At 44.4% G+C, this 22692-nt stretch overlaps 1 protein-coding gene across 1 annotated transcript in view; it reads left to right on the top strand.

Annotated features, from left to right (window-relative positions):
- Positions 1-22692, top strand: part of DERL3 (derlin 3) — a 39403-nt gene that overhangs the window by 3675 nt on the left and 13036 nt on the right. The window contains exon 2 of the mRNA XM_044989458.1: positions 20416-20474. Coding sequence (XP_044845393.1) covers positions 20416-20474 — 59 coding nt within the window. The remainder of the gene's footprint in view (positions 1-20415; positions 20475-22692) is intronic.

Genomic DNA, 22692 nt, shown 5'->3' with positions numbered 1-22692 from the left:
GTGACAGACTAAATGGGATTAAAAATTAGTAAAATCTTTGTATTGTCACTAACATGGCATACATGACTTTAAATACACAAAAAGCACATTTGATTAATAAGAAGGCGCTGTTCTCACACACACACACACACTTTTCAGAGTAGCCCTGCATTTTAAAGTACTTTCTAAATTACATCAACATTTGAAATCTGATGTTGCAAATAATCTTAGCACGGGGAAGGGGGGTGGCAGGCTCTCATGGGGAAGGGCAAGTATATCATGTAAAAATATCTATGTTTAGTTAATTTTGGTGGTTACATACAACAGGGTAATTTTGTGCAAACTTCCTCCAGAAAACTTGTCAGTACATCTCTCATTCCTGGCTCTCTTTTGTGCAGTGTCAAAGAGCATGGTGATTTTTGCTTTATGCAAAAATGTCAACCAAGGAATCAGCTGAAACCAAATATATCTACATAACTCTTGACCTACCAGTCTGTTAGTAGTAAAAGGGGAGGGGGCAGTGGCGGATTAACAAATTTGTCACCCCTGGGCCCTCAAAAAATTGCTGCCCCCCCGCGCCAGCTCACCTCTGCTCCCCTGGGGTAAGCCTGGGAGGGAGGGGGCAGAAGGGGAGTTGTGGTGCGCTCGGGGGATGGCAGCGGTGGAGTGACGGTGAGCTGGGGCAGGTAGCAGTTCCCTGCCGCCCCCCAAGAGTTGTGGTGCGCTCGGGGGATGGCAGCGGTGGAGTGACGGTGAGCTGGGGCAGGTAGCAGTTCCCTGCCGCCCCCCAAGAGTTACTCCTCGCGCCTGCCGGTCCCAGCTCACCTCTGCTCCTCCGCCTCTGATTGCGCCGCTACTCGCTTCTCCCTCCCTCCCAGCGCGTTCACGTGGCAAGCCTGGGAGGGAGGTGGAAGGAGGGAAGTCTGGCCCGCCTGGGGGAGGAGGGGGCCGGGGATTAGGGGAAGGGGTGGAGTTGGGGAGGGGGCGTGAGCAAATTTGCCACCCCTGCAAATTTGTGGCCCTAGGCCTAGGCCTTGTTGGCCTAGGCGATACTACGCCGCTGGGAGGGGGGGGCTTACATCTGAAATTGAATGGATTTGGGGAAGGGTCCCACTTTGCCACACATCCTGAGTACAGCATCTTTTTCTATTTTGAGTTTTAAAACACAGCTGAGTTATGGTTAAAAATTTAGAAGACTGTGTAGCAGTGAAAAAATAAGAGATGCTCAAGCTAAATTCTAACAGCAGAAAAGGTTTTATTATTACACCTTGAGGAACTCTGCACTTCAATGGCCGGCTTCCTTCATGTGACCTTTCATCCTTTTCTTTGGCTTATTTTTCACTAGGTTGTGAGTTTTACACTCTGCTTTCTGGCAGCATTGGTTACACACCATTAAATTAGGACACAGGAACTGGAGACATGAGCCAGTGGGTCTGGCTGAAATAGCAGTTGTTTATTACTCCAGAAATGGCTGTATTTTCCCCTCTGGGTACCAGAAGACAGTAAGGCAGTAGTAGCAACAACAGTGGCGGGGTTGCTTCTCTCCTATAAGTGAGAGTCCCAAGCATTTGAAGTTACAACCAACAGTAATAGCTGAACTGCTACGTCATGTAATAGCTGATATTTATATATAATGATGGTATTTTGCATCTTTCATCCTGAAGGATCCCAAAGCTCTTTTAACTACTTTGCAAACTGTATAGGGATCATATAATTAACCATTGAAGTACTGCTACTTCAAGTGTGGGATACAGCATCTGGTAGCATAAAGTAACAGTTTTGGATATAAGCTGAAGAATCTCGTGATCATTTGAAACCAGAGTAATGTAGGGAGGCAGAATGCACAGGTCCTGTGATTCTCTACCTGGCCCCTAGACATAACACAGGTGTGGTGGAGTGCTCACCCCACCCACCTGCAGCAAAGGTTTATTGGGCCTGAGTGGCCAATTAGCTCCCCTGCTTGCACCTGTAAGTCTAAGTCATGCTCAAGCCCAGCTGGGGAAGAGCTTGAGGCAGGGTTGGATAAAAGGACTGAGAAAGCTCAATTAGGGGATATTTGGGAGAGGGGGGCAGAAAATTTCTTTGGAGGGAAGGAAGGGCCTGAGGCAGGCTATAGTGATGTGGTTAATCAGGAGATGAGGTGGTCTTAACCATGGGCTGTCGGGAAGTAGCATAAGAAGCCTAGAGATAGGAAGGGGCCCAGGAAGACTCCTGTGCATCTTAAAGAGCCCATCTAACTATTCAGGATAGGGTCCCTGGGCTGGAACCCAGAACAGACAGAGGATTTGTTGTAAGGACTATTCGTCCCAGCATGGGGCTGTAGGCTGAGCCTTGAAGATGGGCTGAAGAATAATCCAAACAGGGATAGAAAGATCTTCTTGTGTTGAGATGTTTGGGGGCTTTTTGAAGAGTTGGTATCCCAGAAGGGGTTGTGTGACCGGGCGGGGCGGGAGGACTGAGTTGTGGAAAGGGGGGGCTGCCAGAGCAATGGTTGGCAGCAGTTGCCAGCCAGGGGGAGAGCAGCCACTAGGCCATGCTCAGCCCCAAGAGGTGCCCTAGGGGTGAGTGAGCTCTGTCTGTAAGAGCATTAGTCCTGTTGTGACAATGTGGTGATACTTGTAGGTGTGGGTGTTCTGGGCTGCAGCTCTGTCTCGGCTGAAGAGGTTACTGAAATCAGAGGCATGGAAGGGCTTCTGTCTGAGACAAGAATAAAAAGTTCCAGACTAATTAGCAGAGAGAGGATGTGAGTAAGAGATGACATATTAATACTATCAGGGTTGGAAGGGACCTCAGGAGGTCAGCTAGTCCAACCCCCTGCTTAAAGAAGGACTAATCCCCAGACAGATTTTTGCCCCAGATTCTTAAATGGCCCCCTCAAGGATTAAACTCACAACCCTGGGTTTAGCAGGTCAATGCTCAAACCACTGAGCTATAACTTACATAAACTGATAACATACTGATCAGTTGGACACTCCACTTCACCCTTGCTCAGAATAAAAGAGCAAAGGGGCAACCAACTGAATTTAAAGGCGACAAATGTAAAACTGATTAAAGGAAATATTTTCTTCCTGCTGTGCATGATTAACCCATGGAACTCATTGCCACAAAGATATTGCTGAGACTAAGTGTAGTAGGTTTCAAAAAGGGTTAGATACTTACAGGAATAAGATCTGCAATTACAAGAGCTAGTATAAAAAAATCTGACTTTTTGTTTCCCCTTCCTCCACCCGCAATGCTACTATAATGTGATGGAATTACAGAGTTAATCTGCACCCCACTCCGACTAACTAAAGTCACATGGGAATCACTGACTATGGGATGACTATCGCTGGGTTGGATCCCTCTGCCCCAATTCCCAGACCTGCTCAGATGAGGGTTGGACTAGCAGGACTGGGTTGAGTCTGGAATGGAAAAGCATGTGGGGTCTGCCTCTGTCCCCCTGTCTGGGGTAGAGCTGGAGTGTGCAATGGGACAGTAGATGAGGATGTCTTTTCACTCTTCCTTATCTGCTAGTGGAGGTTAGAGTGTGGATTGGAATAAGAGGCAGGTGCTGGCTCTAAATCCTTCCACCTTTGGGATCAGGTTAGTGTGTAGAAACTGCAAGGCTAGGCTGGAGTCCTCCTCCCAAACACACACAGCCTGCTTTGAGGTTAGTCTGGCTGGCCCCTGTCCTGTCCTCTCACGGGGTGAAACTAGAGTGTGGAATAGAACACACAGCCTTTCTCCCAAGGATCCCAGCACCAGTGTCCACTGCAGCAACGCACAATGCGTGGCTGAGAAAACAGCTGTTGTCCTTGGTACTATATGGCTAATGACATGCACAGCACAGCAATGTTTGCTACTGCTCAGACAGATCTCTGGTAATAGCTATGCTGCTGTATGATCAGAAACCCTTTGCAGCTGTAAGCTCATCCCTGCACAGCTCTCCCATGGCTAGCACAGCTTAACACGAAGTGATAAAGACACAGATTTCCTAGGTCTGTGGACACAGGGAGAAGTTATTACTGCACAAACTTACCTCATTCATCTCTCTCCTAAAACCGCTTTTCTGCCTTGAAGCCTGCAAGCCATGAAAGGGGAGGAAACATACTCAGCAAAACATCATTTAAAAAAAATGAAGTAAACTCTCCAGATATATTCATGCCTTCCTAAGTAACCATGTGATCCTAGCATTGTCACCCTTTTCCTGCCTCTCCTCTCCATCTTGTCCAAGTCTCATCAGAACAAGAGTAAAGTCCTTTTGGACAGAGGGTCCATCTTGTTTGTGAGGCACCTGGCACGTTTTTAGGCACTCAAAAAAACAATTCTGAAGCATCCATCACACATTGCAAATACCTCTTCTATCCAGGCTGTCTTGTAGGCCAGTGTCAGGGTGGGAAAGATATAACCATTGTAAAATGTCAGTTGTCCTCAGGAGAATTTTGTGGCCTCTGGGATCCATAAAAGGACTCTGTCAAGTGGAAAGTGTGTGTGGGTTCAGAGGTGTTCTACTTAATGCTGCATTAAGCTTTGGCCACTAGATGGCAGAATAAGTGCAAAGTTCCACACTTAGAATACTAAATCCAGTGTGTAGCTGAAGCATCTAGAATGGCTATTGCTGTAGAATATAAGTGCTATAGACCTCAGCAGGAGTCACAGTATATTTTAAAAAATAGAACCTGAACTCTTCATACCATCCTCATTTTAGCTGTTGTCCTGAATGCAACCAGTTTTGTTGCTGTCTTCCAGGAGGCCAATTCTCAGCCATCTGTAGGTCTATTATTGGGAGAAGGTCTGTGCAAAGAGAAGAGCCTTGAACTGTAGATTATAAGAAGCAAAACTGGGATTAATCCTGATCACTGACAATAGGGAATTCCACAGCCTGGGGAAAACACTGCATATGGAATATAAGAGCTTCCCCCTAGGGATGATGAGTCAGTGTCCCTAACAATCCTAGCTACCATGGCAGGGGAGAGGTAGCCTTTGAGCTAGATTAGGGCTATAGCATTAATAGCTTTACAGATCAAGACCAGCATCTTGAAGCCAGTCTGGAGCTGGATAGGGAGCTAGTAAAGAATAAAGTGCACCCAATGTGATGTGATCTTCTTAATGAGTTCCCCCGGGCAACAGGGTGGCGACATGATGAGTCAGATGCAGCTTTCTTGAGGCTTTAGTGGCCAATCCCAAAAATATCATTTTGCAGTGACCCTGCCTGGAGATGATGAAAAGCATGGATCCCTGTGGTTTGAGCTCCTGGTTTGTTGAAGATAGAGGGTGTTACTGGACACAGTCATAAGAACGTAAGAACGGACGTACTGGGTCAGACCAAAGGTCCATCTAGCCCAGTATCCTGTCTACCAACAGTGGCCAATGCCAGGTGCCCCAGAGGGAGTGAACCTAACAGGTAATGATCAAGTGATCTCTCTCCTGCCATCCATCTCCACCCTCTGACAAACAGAGGCTATGGACACCATTCCTTACCCATCCTGGCTAATAGCCATTAATGGACTTAACCTCCATGAATTTATCCAGTTCTCTTTTAAACCCTTTTATAGTCCTAGCCTTCACAACCTCCTCAGGCAAGGAGTTCCACAAGTTGATTGTGTGCTGTGCGAAGAACAACTTCCTTTTATTTGTTTTAAACCTGCTGCCCATTAATTTCATTTGGTGGCTCCTAGTTCTTGTATTATGGGAATAAGTAAATAACTTTTCCTTATCTACTTTCTCCACATCACTCATGATTTTATATACCTCTATCATATCCCCGCTTAGTCTCCTCTTTTCCAAGCTGAAAAGTCCTACCCTCTTTAATCTCTCCTCATATGGGAACCGTTCCAAACCCCTAATCATTTTACTTGTCCTTCTCTGAACCTTTTCTAGTGCCAGTATATCTTTTTTGAGATGAGACCACATCTGTTCACAGTATTCAAGATGTGCGCGTACCATCGATTTATATAAGGGCAATAATATATTCTCCATCTTATTCTCTATCCCCTTTTTAATTATTCCTAACATCCTGTTTGCTTTTTTGACCGCCTCTGCACACTGCGTGGATGTCTTCAGAGAACTATCTACAATGACTCCAAGATCTTTTTCCTGATTCGTTGTAGCTAAATTAGCCCCCATCATATTGTATGTATAGTTGGGGTTATTTTTTCCAATGTGCATTACTTTACATTTATCTACATTAAATTTCATTTGCCATTTTGTTGCCCAATCACTTAATTTTGTGAGATCTTTTTGAAGTTCTTCACAGTCTGCTTTGGTCTTAACTATCTTGAGCAGTTTAGTATCATCTGCAAACTTTGCCACCTCACTTTTTACCCCTTTCTCCAGATCATTTATGAATAAGTTGAATAGGATTGGTCCTAGGACTGACCCTTGGGGAACACCACTAGTTACCCTCTCCATTCTGAGAATTTACTATTTATTCCTACCCTTTGTTCCCTGTCTTTTAACCAGTTCTCAGTCCATGAAAGGATCTTCCCTTTTATCCCATGACAGCTTAATTTATGTAAGAGCCTTTGGTGAGGGACCTTGTCAAAGGCTTTCTGGAAATCTAAGTATACTGTGTCCACTGGATCCCCCTTGTCCACATGTTGACCCTTTCAAAAAACTCTAATAGATTAGTAAGACACGACTTCCCTTTACAGAAACCATGTTGACTTTTGTCCAGTTCTGCCACCCTGGCCTCCAAAGCCAGGAGCTTCTTGCACCGAATGCACACACATGCCACCCGCCCACAGGGCAGGTAATCATACATGCTGCACTCAAGCGCAATAAACTGGGTAGCCCCCACTCTGCTGCTGGGCTTCTGCCTGCATTGTCTCCTGCAGCTACCTAGTTAATGAAAGGGTTTTGTTTAAATCAAGAAGTTTTGAATGTAGTTTAGTTTACAAGTTTTAAAGAACAGCAAGTGGACCTTGCCCCTTTCCAAACTCCCTTGCAAACTCCCTGTTAGCAGCCCCTGGTCGCAAAGTCATTAATTGAGTTCTTAGAGGCAGCAAAGAGTCCAGTGGAACTACATACTATGTCAGCTACAGGAGGGCAGAGTGTGTGGCCACAGTTTCCTGCCACTCCTTCCAAGTGTTTTCCTCTTGCTGCTAATTTCACCTCCATCTTCCCTGAATTTAACAGAGCCACTTTCCTTCCTTCCAAGTCCTGCTCCCTTCAGATACTGAGACATGAATGTCAGTAATGGAGGCAAAAGTGGTAGAGTTGGGTATCTTTGGCACACTGGTGACCCTGTAGTACATGACATCTCCAATGAATAGGAGGGCTGACAAGTTCTGCAGGGAAGAGGAGCAATCACTCATGATGTCCATCTGGAATCTGTGAGCGGGGAAATGAGCAAAACCAACTTAAAACAACTCCGCCTACCCCTCCAAGGGCTCATAGGGGAGTCAGTAGGACATCTTGTTTGATCATGTTGAAGGCTGCTGATAGGTCAAGCAATATTAGAGTGGACATCTCACTTCTGTCCACGGCCAGAAAGGGATCATCAAATGCCTGATTTCAACAATATTTTGGGTGGGTGGGGAATACAAAGTCTCTCTCCACTCCCTGTGTTCTCTTTTTTTCGGCCTCCGAGGATTGGAGTACCTCTTGGTTCAGTTCTTCCAAACAGGTGTGTTACATGGGAAAGGTATCTTAAAGGAGATAGTCCCAAGGTTCTCTCTCACTTAGGAGAAGACTTCATAACCTCTGAGAGTGTCTGTACAGCTGTGGGGTCACCTCTGCAATCAGGAACCAAGCAAAGTTATCAGCTGGAGCGTAACCAGCACGTTCTTTTCACTAGAACTCATAGGTTTAGAAAAGCTCTATACTAAACTCTGGCTGGCTTCCAGCACCACCTCTCCCTTCAGATCTCTTCCTTTAAATTTTTTTTTAACTGAACTCAGTCCTGTCATTATCAAGGTGAAATATGATGCCATTAGCATGGGAGAATAGTTATTTGTAGAATGAGATGGCAGCTTTTCTGCTTGTAATTATCTGACTGTATGAAAAATCCTGCCATTAGGAACAGACTGTCACTGCAGCAAGAGGCTGTTTGATCCACCGCGCACTGAGACGCTTGTACATTTTAGAACTTTTCTACCAAAAGACAGGATCCCATTGACAAAGTGTAGCAGCAGCACTGCTGGGGAGTCGAGGGGTCTCGTGTCTTAAGTAAGAGTCAGGGACAGAATGGAAATGCCCAGTGATTCTGAGCTGCAGGACGACAGAGTGGCAGCAATTGGCGTAAGTTATCGAAAGACCAAAAGACAAATGACGTCATGGGCATCTTCAGAACTCTGATTTCTTTTTCCTTCCCGCTTTTCAGGGAACACTGCCCAAGAAAATGTCCTGAAAACAATTCACTAAAAGAAACTACAGCTGGACAGTATTGATTTCTATTGTAACAGCCACTGGCCAGGTACCTCATGGGAATGAGATATTCTAGTCCTCTCTTCTAATCCCTTGTGACCCCTACGTTGAAAGCATTGCTTTTAAATCACATTATACAGTATTGCCCAAGCTGCTTATCTGTGGGTCTCATTCTGAATAGCTGCATTTGTACATCGGTGCTATAAACATACATGTTTAAAGAAGGCAGCAGACAAAACGTTAATACTTTTATTTGTTCAACTCTCTGTGCCAGTTCCTCGAACAAAACAAACTGAACTGAGTTCACCATTGACTAGGTGTGCAGCTATCCTATTCAGTGGGCTGACCCATCCATTCTATTTTTTCCCTTGCCCATAACTGGAGGCTGCATTTTATTTCCTTTGGATTATCCATCAGTTTCTCGAGATGATTCTCCTACATTGTCACTTTTCAACAGGTTTGCCTTGGAAGCAACTGCTAAAGTTAAAGACACACATATTTTTGTCATGACTAAAATAGACCAAAATGGAAACCATCAACAAAAATACTTCAGCCTCGTTGTCACTAGCTTGATTAAAAAAATATTCTTTCTGTATATACAACGAAGCACAAATATTTCATGTGTTTGTAACGGCCCACAGGACAAATTCAATACAGGCCAAATCCACCTTTGATATAACTCCATGGAAGCCAATGAAGTCATACCACAGATTAATTTTGCCCTGTATGTCATGAGTGATCATTCCAGAGTTCCTCAAATGGTAGGAGTGGATAAATCAGCAAGATTTCAAATAAGCAGCTTTTACTATTCAAGCAGCTGAGATTTTTGGTGGTTAAAGCAGTGCTTTGCAGTACTCGGTCATTAAATGGGATTTTCTTTGGAGAAAACGAGTCCCCCCTGGGATACCATTATTCTGAATTCCCACTGCTCCATGGGTATTAGAAGAAAATACATTAATCCATTCTGGTTACACGAGTTTGCAAGGCTTGGTAATAAGATCTTAGTGTGTTTCCAGATGGTCTATATTCAAGAGATTTCTCAGGGCAAGAGCTCAGTACAGAGGGAGCTTCTCTTTTCACACAGACACAGGCTTGTTTCCAGAATGCATAGAATCCAGATACGTAAAGTGCTGTTGAGCAGCATAAAATCACTGAGCACACAGTTTGACAGGATGGACTTTGTTTCATATTTTCATTGGCAACCAGACTTGTACTTTCTCTTTTCAACTAAGATTTCTCTGGACCTCTTGGAAGAAGGGCCTTTCCTTTCACCTACTGAGTCAGGCAAAAGAGAGGGCAGCTGGAAGGAAGTGGCTTTAATTTTCATCCACATACGAAAAACAGTTTTTCATGGACATCCAGAAAGGCTCCAATATTTCAAGCACTTGAAACCTCTTTCCCTAGGCCACACACAGCCTGCGCTATGCAGCTGTTGAGCTCTCTCACTTGTCTTAACTCCTTATGTGCCCCATCACTGCTGGAGCGCTTTAATTTAAGATGGGCATCCTGAAAGTCACAGAATTGGCACTTTACTGGATAAGCATGGAAGGAACCATTCTCTGTGTTGCTCCCAATATATCTCTGTTTTTGAGCACAGGAAGGAAAGGAATACAGACTTCGCCAGGTAGGAATACTGAATCTTTATTCCAACAGGAGAAGCAGGAAAGTCTGTGAAGGTGCTAGATTACTGAGGACTAATTGGCAGTTAAAATTAATTGTGAACAGTGCATTGGGACAAGCTAACACTTGGTGCTGTTGGGAGTGGAGTTTGCAAAGCTAGAACTATGCCTGTATTCCTGACGCTGCTGAGACCCCACCTTTCTTTAAAGATAACTAGTAAGGAACAAGCCAACTGCTTACGCCCTCTCACTGTAAGCATCCCCTGGTACCCTGGCTGGTAAATACCTCTTTGCTGACTCCACTACCTTTTTATTAGGCCCTATTGTCTGCCTTCCTGATGCTGTGACCTGGAGGGTTATGAAATACATGCTGCAAAATAAAGGGCCTAATCCAATTCACTGATGTCAAAGGAAGCTGGACTGTGCTGTAAGGGACCAGGTCACACGAGAGTGGAAGCTTTTAACAGTGAGGGTACTTAGCCATTGCAACAAATTACCAAGGGAACTGGTGGATTCTCCATCTCTTGATATCTTTAGATTAAAATTGGATGCCTTTCTGGATGATATGCATTAAGCAGACGTAAGCTATTGGGCTAAATACAGGGAATTCAGTGAAACCCTATGGGTTGTGTTATAAAGAGGTCAGACTCGATCAAATGGTACTTCTGGCATTAAAATCTATGAAATTATAAAGGAAGCTAATTTCCATCTACAGCAAAGGCCTAAACAAACCATATGTTTTTCTGGGGCTTTAACTCAGTTTTACTTTTAACTTACCCATATGAAATTACCTAATCTGAATGGCTCACTTTTCTTTGATCTTTCACCACTAACCTGTACATCTAATTGGGGAAAAGAGATTACAAAAATAGTTTCCCTAATTAAGGGGAAAGGATTTCTTTGTGGTCATTAGACATCTAAAAATAAATCCTATGAAATGAAAGGTGGTTATGATTATACAGCTTTTTGTTGTAAAAAGATTAACCGATTATTTCCAGCATCATTAAGAGTACAGGGCCCTGTATTGCTAATATAAAGTCTGTGAACTCTCATATCCATCAAACTATACATTCCATCACATCGCTCATCGGACACACAAAGCGAATGTGGGTAATGTTATAACAGTGTTGCTATTTCAGATTCTGTTCCCTTTTCTAATGCTGAGGGGTGAGGAGGGGGAAGGGCAGAATGCTGCTGTTCTTTGAGAAAAGATTCCACAGGCAGCTCTATACCTCCTAGAATGGGGACCTCTCTTACTCATGGGCACCATGGTGGTCCCACAGGAGTCAGTTTCCCCAGTTTCTTAGCATTTACTATCTAGCCTTAGGTTGAGCCAGGTGCTGGGGCTGGTCCATTCACACTGCCTACTGAAAAACCTACACTGTGGCCCTCAATTAGTGTGGGGTTTTTTTTTTCCAATGGAGGATGAGAGTTGAAAGAGCAGCCAGGTTCAAGGGGAGGGTCTCTTGAGCCCAGGGAGCCTTAGCGGGTTGGGAAACAAAAAGGGACACTTTTCAAATGTCAGTGTTAATCCACACCTTCCAGTTAGTTAAATGAGGTATTATCTTCTTCTGACAGGAACTATTTTTCACAGTGGAAGGATATGTTGGGAGTTTCTCCAACAAGTTGTTGAATTTATTTTTTACAAATTAGTCTTAAAATGAAGGGGACATGTTCTGATATTAGGATCCCCTTCACAGTGTGGGTGGGAGGCTGTTTCTTGCACTTCTCAGGTGGTTGAGGGCATGAGGTCCTGTGCATCCAATGGCTTACTACTAAGCTACACGCAGAAGCAGCTTATTGCTTTTTCTTTCTTGCCCCTTCCCTATTCAGGGTTGGTGACTTCTGTAGCCTTCTTCCAAAACTCCTGATCGTACGCCTGGCTGTCATGTAAATTGGTCACTCTAAGGTATCTGGTCCATATACAGTCTCTGGCCTCCCCCTATGGTCATCTTCCAGACATGATCATTGCAAGGGCCATCCTACCAGTATAACTGTTGGGTCTCCACTGGACATGTCCATACCAACATAGCCTAGCCTCCCTCAACTTGTCTTTTGTTGGGGCAACCCACATTAGGCCCCTCACAACCTCATTTTGTTTCCTGTCATGAAGCGTCCAACCATTTGACCCCTCTCAACATCTACAGTTCTGTAGTGGAAACATCCTGATGTCTTTTCCTGAGGCTGGCCACGTCTCTATTCCATACATTAGGATGGGTTGAATTACAGTTTTATACACTCTACCTTTTAACTTTATTGGCATCTTTTTATTACAGAGAACTGGGATGGGCTCACACCACTTGCACCAAGCAGCTTTGGAACTATGCTGGGGACCATTGTCAGCAACCATTAATCCTAGGTATTTAAATTCTTTCACTCTTCTAAGCTGTCTGCCTATAATATCCTTTATGCTGGGTCCTCCTCCCTCAGTTATCAAAGCTTCAGTTTTACCAGTGTTTCCTCAACCCTATATTGCCATTGCTCAAAGTCAGTTTGCAGGGTCTTACAATCTTCTACACAAATCACTAAGTCATCATCGAACAACATATCCCAAGGCATCTCCGTTCATATAGCCTCATGTATCACATCCTTGTAAACAAAAAGGGCTCATTACTCTCCCCTGATGCGAGCCAATGTTTACTGTAAATTCTTTGGTTTAGCCCCATTTGAGTTTGACTACGGTAGTCACTCTATCATATATATCCTGGATAAGGCAGCCATATCCTTCTGGCACACCTCTCTGTTGCAAACTCCACCAAACTAATTCTTTCAGTACATGACTGTATGCCTTAGCCAAGTCCACAAAGACCATGCCCAGTTGCCATCTCTTTTCCCTGAACTTCCCCAGGAGGATTTGTAGAGCAAATATGACATCAACTGTACACCCTTCCAGCATAAATCCATACTGACCCTTCCCAACTTCAGCTGTTCCATGCAGATGATTTTCAATAATCTTCTCCCAGACTTTCATAGCAAGTGATGTCAGCTTAACTGAGTGATAATTATCACATAGTATAATATCTCCTTTATGTTTAAAAATGGGCACCACAAAACTTTTATGCCACTCATCCAGCATTTTCTCTTTCTTAAGAATATCATGTTCTTAGATTCTCATTCATCACTCTTTCAAAATAATCACTCCAGACTTTGTTGGTTAAATCACCATTTGTTTGCAATATACCATGTTCATGTCTAATATAAAAAAAACCTTGTTCACATCCCTCATCATTTTGTCTTTTAATGAGTTTGTAGATGGTCTTTTCTCCCTTATATTCTCCTAGTTGGTTATACAGTTCATCTGAGACCAAAGTTTTAGCTACCACAGTACTTCTTTTGGCTTTGTTTTTGCCTCTGTATACATCATCTTATCACTGCTCAAGCCACTGCCCTGCCATTTTTTTTAAGGTTAGATTTTGTTTTTCACTGATTCTTTAAATTGAGGATTCCACCATCAAGTCTGTCTTCATATCCTTACCAGCACTGCTTTAATCACTGTTAGGGCTTCATGTGCCACTTCCAGCAACAGTAACTGTAATTTGTATCCTCCATACATCCCTCACTTGCTTCTTTAACTTTAGCGGCCTTTTCCCAGGTATAAGAATCAGGTGAAGCTGTTGTTCCTTGCAAACAACATATGCCCCAGCCCTCGGAGGTACACTTGATATGGGAATGAAAAAATCTTTAAACAAGAAGTAATGCATAGACTTCCTGACTACATGAACACATCTACTGGATGAGTTTTACAGGTCGGCTGTCCAAGCTTGACACACTTGGTTTGAAATCTGAATTTCCCTTTTCCTCAGTCAGCTACCTACCAAGGCTACCAAATCCCACCCACCCTGGCAAGACTTGTTTTAATGCTGTCTTTATTTGCCTTGTTCTTGTCATAGGACCTATGTGGCATTTTACAGAGGTAGCCGTGCCACCAACTACCCCACCGCACCCTGTTGAGAGATGCCACCAGTTGGTCCATGACTGCTTATTGGACATTCGCAGCTGTCCTAAATCTGCAGAATGTTCCCCTATCCGCCACCCAGGGATGTGCCTTATGGGAGTTATATGTCCTTTTACAAGGCAGAAGCCGCTTATTGTTCTGTGTTCAAATCTATTTCGCCATTAATACTTTCACCCCGTGACCTGGCAGAATGCTGTGCTGAGCAAAATGGGAGCTGCTTGCTTTAAAGAGATCATCTGTTTGCTCTTGAAACCATTAAAGAGGGCAGACATGTTCCTGAAATAGTTACAGAACACAAAACAGTTACGACTGAAACAAGTTCCAGATGGGGTTTGAGAGGGGTTTGGTTTTGGTAACAACAAATTAAAATGGATTCCATGTCTTAAAATTCCTCTGGTATCTAATGAACAGGAAACATGAATTACAAGTAATAATTTACTACAAACAAAAGAGATGAACTCTGAGACAGGCCCATTTATCTTTGTTCAAGTGCCTCCTTGAGGTTTGCATGTTTACCTCATGACGAGAGCTAGTGGTTTGCTTCCTCAGTCTTTGTGTTTTCAAACTCTTAGCTATTTTGGGTCCAACACAAAAGGAAAGAGGAAGATGCTGAGCCCCTCCTGAAGGGGCTGGCTTACCTGTGACCTTGGAGAGAGACACAGAAGTGCCTTGACAGCAAACAGAGAGAAAACATGAGAAAAGATTGCAAGAGGTCAAGGACTAGAGGCAGGTTAAACAGGAGAGAGGAGCTTGATATTCCTGCTCCCCCAAAGCTGCTGCACATTCAGGAAATATTTCAGTTAGAAATGCAGGACCAAATTTATCGCAGGTGTAAAGTGGACTTGCACTAGGGATTATTTGGGCTCTTAGGCTACAGGGACATTTTCCTCTGGCTTGATTTACTGACTGCAAAGCTTTTGAGCACAGCTGATAATAGTTGCTAGGATTGCAATGTGGTTTTGTAATACTGTACCACTGACAAGGCTGTCTCCTGTGCAGTTTTCTTTGTTTCATGCACAATTGTGTCAAGTGAAGGTTATAGATGGAAATGTTTTGCCATCAGCATGTCCATCAGCTCCAAGACACCTACTAAACATGCATCTTTCAAGGTCCATTTAATAACAGCTTTGATCTGGATCTAGCAGTCAGGCTGGTTTTATAGAAATTTGGATCATAACCTCAGTGGACAGCAACTCCCAGAGGTCCTGGCACTGGATACTACACAGTAAGACAGGTCAGCAGCTGCACAAACCTCCCCTCAAAGGGGTGAGGGACTCAGTGAATGGCAGAGGAACTACTGTAAGTTATTGCTGAGGGGAGCAACATTAGCTCTATGCCTGGAGCCCTCCCTCATGGCCAGGGGCTGATAGGACAATGCCACAGAGAGATGGAATCAGTCAAGAAGCCCCGGAACAATGTTACTGTTCATGCGAGCCGCTGACACACAGTATTTTCTGTTTTCATTTTTGAATAAATATGGTTTCCTTCCTCTGTAGTTTTAACTTTATAAAAACTAGCCAGAGTTGAGCCATACAAAAATGAGTGTAACTCTGTTGTGCAATTGTATTAATGTGCAAGAGAGGAAAAATATAATTCCTGAATCCCATAAAATGTTGACATGATGATAAAAAGATTAAAACTGTCTCTGGCTATACTACCCTGAATGCACCCAGCCTTGTTTGAACTCAGCAGCGAAGCCAGGTCAGGCAGGGTTGGTGTTTGGATAGGAAACTGCCTAAGATTTCTACATCCTCTAGCATCTTTTGCTTCTTCCAGCACTAGATGGCAGTCGTCTCACTGTATTTACTTATTCCCTTCCCCACTGCGTCCCTTAAAACAAAAAGCAAGAAATAGCTTAAAAAAGAGAGTGGACAAGCAGCACTTATCCCCTTTAGTCTGCATATAAGAGAAAAATAGGAAAAACAATGAGATTGTGAAAGTTAAACCTGCTTAACAGATATTCCTTCTCCATAGAGCCTTTTATATTGGGCACTGAATATTTGTTTATTTATAGTCTTTTCCTCTATACAGTTACCAAGACTCAGTGTCTTTAACTCTGACACTGAGATTGTTAATTCTAGCAGACAGTGTCCGACGGAGTTAAGCAGGGTGCTAGGAGTCAGGCCTCCTGCATTCCATTTTCAGCTTTACCACTCTCTAGGTAAGGGGACTGTTGTCCCCTTACTAACACTCGGTGGGGGTGTTCTGGTTGCTAGCTCCCAGTACCAAAAGAAAGGAGAAGGGTCGATGGGAAACCAGGACTCTGAGTCTGACAGTCCCCAGGAACAATGGGGAGAGGCCAATGCTCCAGGCCAGCCTGATTGACAGGGCGGGCAGGCTAATCATGGAGTCAGGAAGCTGGGGGGGTCCCGTCCTCATCCTTGCTGTGAGCTGGAATTGCCTGGGGCAAACAGAGTGGGGTTGAGCTAAGGAGAGAGCAGGGGCCCGGGCCCAAGCCCGAGCTGGAGAGCAGAGCTGTGCCAGCTCCAGAGGGGCCAGAGAGCTGGAGGCAGAGCAGCAGCAACAGCAGTGCTGGAGCTGGAGCTGAGGCAATCCAAAGCCAGGTGCAGTGAGCAGCGGGGGAGAGCGAGGGGGACCCTGGGCAGTGGGTCCAGCACAGGGAGATGCCCCCAGCCAAGACGCCCTGCAGGCCAGGCTTGGAGGGGGATTGTAACCCCAGCGGGGTGAGGGTGATGCTGGGAAGAAGGGCCCTGCCACCTAGAACCGGAGGGTGTGTGGCCACCACCAGAGCACATGTCTGACCCGCAGCGTCCCTGCAGCACAGCCAGGGCTGAGAAGGAGCCTTGGACTTATGAGGAATGGACTGAACTTCCCTTACATTCCAGAGACACTGGTTGTGATGTCCCCGTGCCACAGAATGGGGTGATGTTTTCCCTTAACCTTTCTTATTTTTTTAACTGATTGCAATACATAAATAGTATTTGCTTTGAACTGTATGTAATAATCAGTGGGTCGGGGAAGCATCCAGTGCAGAGAGAGCCCCCTGGCGTGGGGACACCCTAGCCCCTGCCCTAAGTGCCATGACAAGATTGGGGGTCAACCCCCCCGGTATATTTATGAGATAGGTGTATCTCATAGAACTGGAAGGGACCCTGAAAAGTCATTGAGTCCAGCCCCCTGCCCTCACTAGCAGGACAAAGTACTGATTTTGCCCCAGATCCCTAGGTGGCCCCCTCAAGGATGGAGCTCACAACCCTGGGTTTAGCAGGCCAATGCTCAAATCACTGAGCTATCCCTCCTCCCACAATAGGGGGACCTTCCCCCGCTTACATCTAGGGTGAGGTTTGGCAGGACTCTTGCCTTCTCCATGCCTTAGTTTCTCATCTGTTAAATGACTATAATAATTAGAGGCCTAATTCACCTACCTGTCTGTCTGCTGTCTAGGGCGTGTATCTAAGCACCATGTACAATGTCCCTCCAAACTCCCACTGAGATTGTTGTGTCACCAAAACAAAGTTTATGAACACAGGTTAAATTCAGGGTCCAAATTCACCCTTCGCCCGCTCCATCCCTGGGATTCACTCAATCCACAGTCCAACTCCAGAGTTAATACAACAGGTATCCCCACCTTAATGCTGTCAGGCCACAGCCAACTTCCTCAGCACTTCAGACCGAGGGCACTCAGCTCTTCTATCACCAAACTGTTTCAGTTTCACATGTACCCACTTGTCTTATTTTTGATTCCTCCCCTGACATATTTTCTTTAACCTCATGATCCTCATTTTCCCGCTGGGTTTTGTTCTCTACCAAACAGCTGGCCAGGCAAGTGAAAAGGAGAGACTCTTCATTTTCCCCCTCCCCATTGATGACTTCATTTCCCATTAATGAAGATTTAAAAAGAATCTCAGGGCTCATTAAGAATCTGGTGACAGCTTTACCTTCTTATGGAGAAACTTAACACCAGACCAATTCCCCTGTGGCTAAAGCCAGGATGGCTGCAATGTTAGTTCTGACTCCACTGGAGAGTTCTGGAAAGCATGATCATGCTGCAGCATAAGTGGATGTCAAGAGGTTTACTTAGACCTTTATCAGATCTTCATTTCAAAGGGCATTTCATAAAATATTTGACACAGTTATGCAGGGAGCTGAGTCTCTCTGCCACCTCCCCAAGAACTGAATGCTAATCTCTGCTACCATCACCTAGATGATACCCAAGGACACTGCAGGAGCATGTCTCAGAAATGCATTGGGTGAGGGTAGGGTTGTTGAAAAGTTTCTGGTTGTTAGTTTGCCAGTGAACTTTGTCCCATTTACACTGTCCACTTATTTCCCTCTAAGTCTGGTGTGATGCCTTCCCTCTACTACACAAGAGGAACTGGTCTTTTTCTCTTTAATAAGAATCAGTTTAAAAAAAAAAAAGCCTCCCTATGACAGAATGCTAGCAGCAACACCCTGATCACTGACCTTGCTGCAGCAAGTGAAAGGCTGCAGGCTCCGCTGGGAGTGATGAAACACTTTCTGCTGGGGCATTATGAGCACCCAGATGGTAACCCTGGGCTAAGGATGTAATTGGGAGGCTATAAGTAGAAGGAACAGGAAGCCAGGGGAAGCTCAGCTGGTGAGATGTGCTGAGCCTGTATGAAAAGCTCCTAGTACAAGGAGCTACGTGCTATGTTGTGTGTGTAAAAGTGCAGAGGAATAAAAGGTTCACGAGGTGAATGGCAAACAGCCTGTGTGTGCCTGTGAGGTGACAGAAACAGGCTAGAGTGGTTCTCACCCTGCGGCCCGCGGGCCACTTGCGGCCAGGGATGAGCTGCCAAAATCTTAACAACCGGTTCCCTATAAAAAGTTCTGATTTAAGGGATGTTCCACAGTATGTATTTTTTGTACCTTTCTCCATAAGAAGTGGCAATGCATTGAGTCATTGGGAGTCATACTTAAAAATAAAAAAAGTTGTTTTACATGTTTATTACAATAGAAACAAAGTATTGCTTTATTACACAAATGTAAAATACATTTGAAAAGAAGAAAATATAAAGAAGAGATGTATGAGTAAGCAAACAATAATATTTATGAATGAAATTCTTGTATTTTATTATATTATTCTTGTATTTTAAAATATTACATGTGAACTACTTAAGTTATTAACAAAGTGTAATATATTCATGTTGAAGTATACAATGCAACAACAAACAACATTTTAAAAAATATTTAAGTACATTATTTATTACTAATTAGGTAGTAATTTCCAAATGGCTTCTTGATCTTCTCCATAATCTTTGGTGTTGGATACACGAACTCTGGTATCTAATGTGGATCGATGACTTCTCATCATCCATGATTTAACAATATGGTATTGGGTTCCAGGAACTTAGTGGTTTTCCCAACAAATTGATGGTCATAAAGCTTGAGATATGTTTAATTGTTAAATTCGCCCTTTTATCACTACAAATAATATTCATCACCAAAAAAGCTCTTTCTGCTTCTGTTGGTGAAGAATCTTGTAATTCACATTTTAGAAGAATTACAAGCACAGTTTTACTTGAAATTGTAGAAGCTTCATCAATAATAATACAAATCTTTGAATTGTTTTCGACGATTTTACTAAAAATGTGTTTTCTTATTAATTCAGCAATATGTTCTACGATTCTGATGGCCGAAAATCGAGAATGTAGGCAGTTCCCTAAATCAGTTTCATTCTTAATTTGTAGCTATACTTCATCCACCATATCTGACATTGGTCAGTTTCTTTTTACTAAGCTGTAAACAATGTTGAAAATTTTGCTGGTCATTGCAATATTTTTTCAGTAAGTTTATCAATTACTGTAGTGAGAGGTTCTTTTTTAGATTCAAATAAAATATTCATAACTCTCAAATGAGAGCTTGATTCGAAATGTTCCTTCATTTTTTTTCTTAAGGAAGCTTGCTGAACTTTTTTATCAGTACCAGATGCTTTAATAGTACACTTTTGCCATTCCGAAGAAACGTGTAAAGATTTTCCTCCAAGGACCCCCAAATGTGACGTCTTTGTACAGTGGGAACAGCCAAGTTTTTTGCCTTCAATTATCAAGCCATTATATTTCTTTAAAAAATATCGTGCCTGCTCGGAAGTCCAACAATCAGGTACTACATTTTCACAATCATGTAAATCTTCTTCCATTGCAGACACATTTTCAGATGATTCAACATTTAAGATATTTTCATCACCAAAATTATTGTCATCTGCGTTTTCAGTATTTAAATAATTATTTTCACTACTAGAACTACTGACTAATGATTTTGTCATTTTACTGGAAAACCAATCAGTAATGCTTTTTTGGCATTTCATTATGAAGGGTAAATAATATTGAATAGAAAACTTTAATCTCTGAATAACAGTCCAGTTAGTATTACACACCAAAATATCACACGCAATTTACTAGAAACAAACAGATCAACTATGACTGGTCGTGTTGAATTGTATAGAAAACAGTTGCGGAAGTGCATGAACGAGGCAAGTGCGACTTCGATTAATTAACACAAGAAACAAGACGTTCTCGTTCTCTCTCTCAACAGGACGAATTTTGGCAGCGATGACATTTGACTCACAGGCGCATATCAACATAACGAACGAGGCAAGTGCGACCCTGTTGTTAAAATAATAAACTAGACCAGGAGTGGGCAAACTTTTTGGCCCGAGGGCCACATTGGGGTTGCAAAATTGTATTGGGGGCCGGGTATGGAAGGCTGTGCCTCCCAAAACAGCCTGTCCCCCCCATCCGACCCCCACCCATGTCATGCCCCTGACTGCCCCCCTCAGAACCCGCAAGGGCTGCAAGCAACCTATCAACCCCCACACTCCTTATCCCCTTACCACCCCCTCCTGAGACCCCCCACCCTAACTGCTCCCCAGAACCCCTCCCACCCCCTTCCCAACTCGCCTCGCTCCCTGTCCCCTGACTCCCCCAACCCCATCCACTACCACCCCGACAGACCCCCAGAACTCATGCCTACCCAACCCCCCCCCATTTCCCATCCCTTGGCCGCCCTCCCAGAACCTCTGCCCCCTCCAACTGCTCCCTGCCTGGCCCCTGCCTTATCCAACCCCTCCTCCCAGCCCCAGCCTGACCCCTTGCCATGCAGCGTGTAAGGATGCCGTGCGGCCCTTTGGCGCTCGCAGCCCCCCCTTACCTTGCTGCTCAAAGCGGCAGGAGCTGCAGAGCTGCCCAGAGCGCGGCGCCGGAAGCTCGGCACGCTGCGGCTCTGCGAGGGATGGGAAAGCGGGGAAGGGGCCGGGGGAGCCTCCCCAGCTGGGAGCTCAGGCGGGCCCAAGACAGGACGGTCCCGCGGGCTGGAGTTGTTTGCCCACCCACCTGCCCCTTTAACAGCTGGTTCTACACCGGCTTCTACATTTAACAAGCCGGCTCCAGCTCACCGCTGCTTGCTGCCCAGTCAGCACAGAGCTGCAGCTCATGTGAATCCTCAGGGCCATACAGGTAGTATTGGATGGGGCCCGCGGCCCAGAATGGTCAATAGGTTGAGAACCACTGGGCTAGACAGTGTGGCACACGGAGTATCTGAGAGTGCCCTGTGATCCTCCCCCTAAAGCTTTACCAAGACAAAGTCATTGTGTATCATCCAGTCTGGGGTGGGATTTTTTGCCAGGTTTCCATTAGGCCAAACTGATCAAACTGTTTGGTTGCATTGATCACAAATCCACTGAAGTTCAATAGTTGTAACCTCCTTTTGTGGCATGACATTCACGAGAGCGCACTACATCCTAGGAATAGCCCTGCCGGTCTCATGTTGCAGGAATGACCTCAAAAGGCTCCTGCACTCCGGCCCCAGTGTGATTAATGATGACATGTTTGCCCCCTCGGGCCCTTTCAGCTCTTGTGCAGAGTCCACCTGTAACTGAGCATCCTATTCAGGAAACTTTGAAACTGCCTTTCATCTCCTCCATAAATCACTTAGTTGCTGTGGGTCTCTGCCTCTCTCCTGTGTGATGCCTTTGGGTAGTTTTCAGAGGCCACTGCCTGGATAGAGGGGGCAGAGGTGCTTGTGTCATTTCTGACCCCTCTGCTAAGCTAATAAAAATGTTAAGCAGCATTTCATTAAAGCCAACTTCATTGGTGGCTACACTACTGCTGTTACATTTCGGGGGTGGGTGTGTAAGGTGGTCCTAGAAAAATTTGCTCAGCTCTTACGATCTAGGACTAGACAATCAGTGCATCATGGCTAAAAACTAGTATCTAGATGCAGAAGTTTACTCTCCATCTCTCAAAGAATCGAGAGGGTGCAAATCCTGTGTAACGGCATCACACAACCAGATTGCTGCCTTGGTGGCTGCAGGGGACAGCTTCATTCTAGGTAAACAAATAACATCGTCAGAGAATGTTCCAGTCAGAGAAATCTAGAAGACTGAAATCCAAAAGTAGGAAAAATTAATAAAATTCAGCTGGAATTACTTGATTCATATACATTCTCCTGGCTAGGCAGCTGGAGAGCTGTCATCACTAATTCTGACCGTACACAGTTCTTATTAATTGTTACCCCCATCACCCCAGCCTCACCCAGCCTGCTTTGTCTTAGCTGCTTATTATTTCTTACCTTCTAGAACGTAAGTTCTTCGGGGGCAAAAGCTGTAACTTACTGTGTTTGTGCAGTGCCTAGCCCAATGGGGCTCAGCCTGTTGCCTTTATGCTCTACCACAGTATGAATAATATTAGTTACTAATACACCTTTTAGGGTGGTTATCTTGGCAGAGAGACCTCCCTTGCAAAACTTCAAGAGATGACACTGTAAAAATATAGCTGCTGGCATTTGAAAAAGGATATAAATGCCACACAAAGA

Source organism: Mauremys mutica, chromosome 16 (genome assembly GCF_020497125.1).
Source record: "Mauremys mutica isolate MM-2020 ecotype Southern chromosome 16, ASM2049712v1, whole genome shotgun sequence".
Taxonomy (NCBI): Eukaryota; Metazoa; Chordata; order Testudines; family Geoemydidae; genus Mauremys; species Mauremys mutica.
This window is presented reverse-complemented; position numbering and strand designations above follow the sequence as displayed.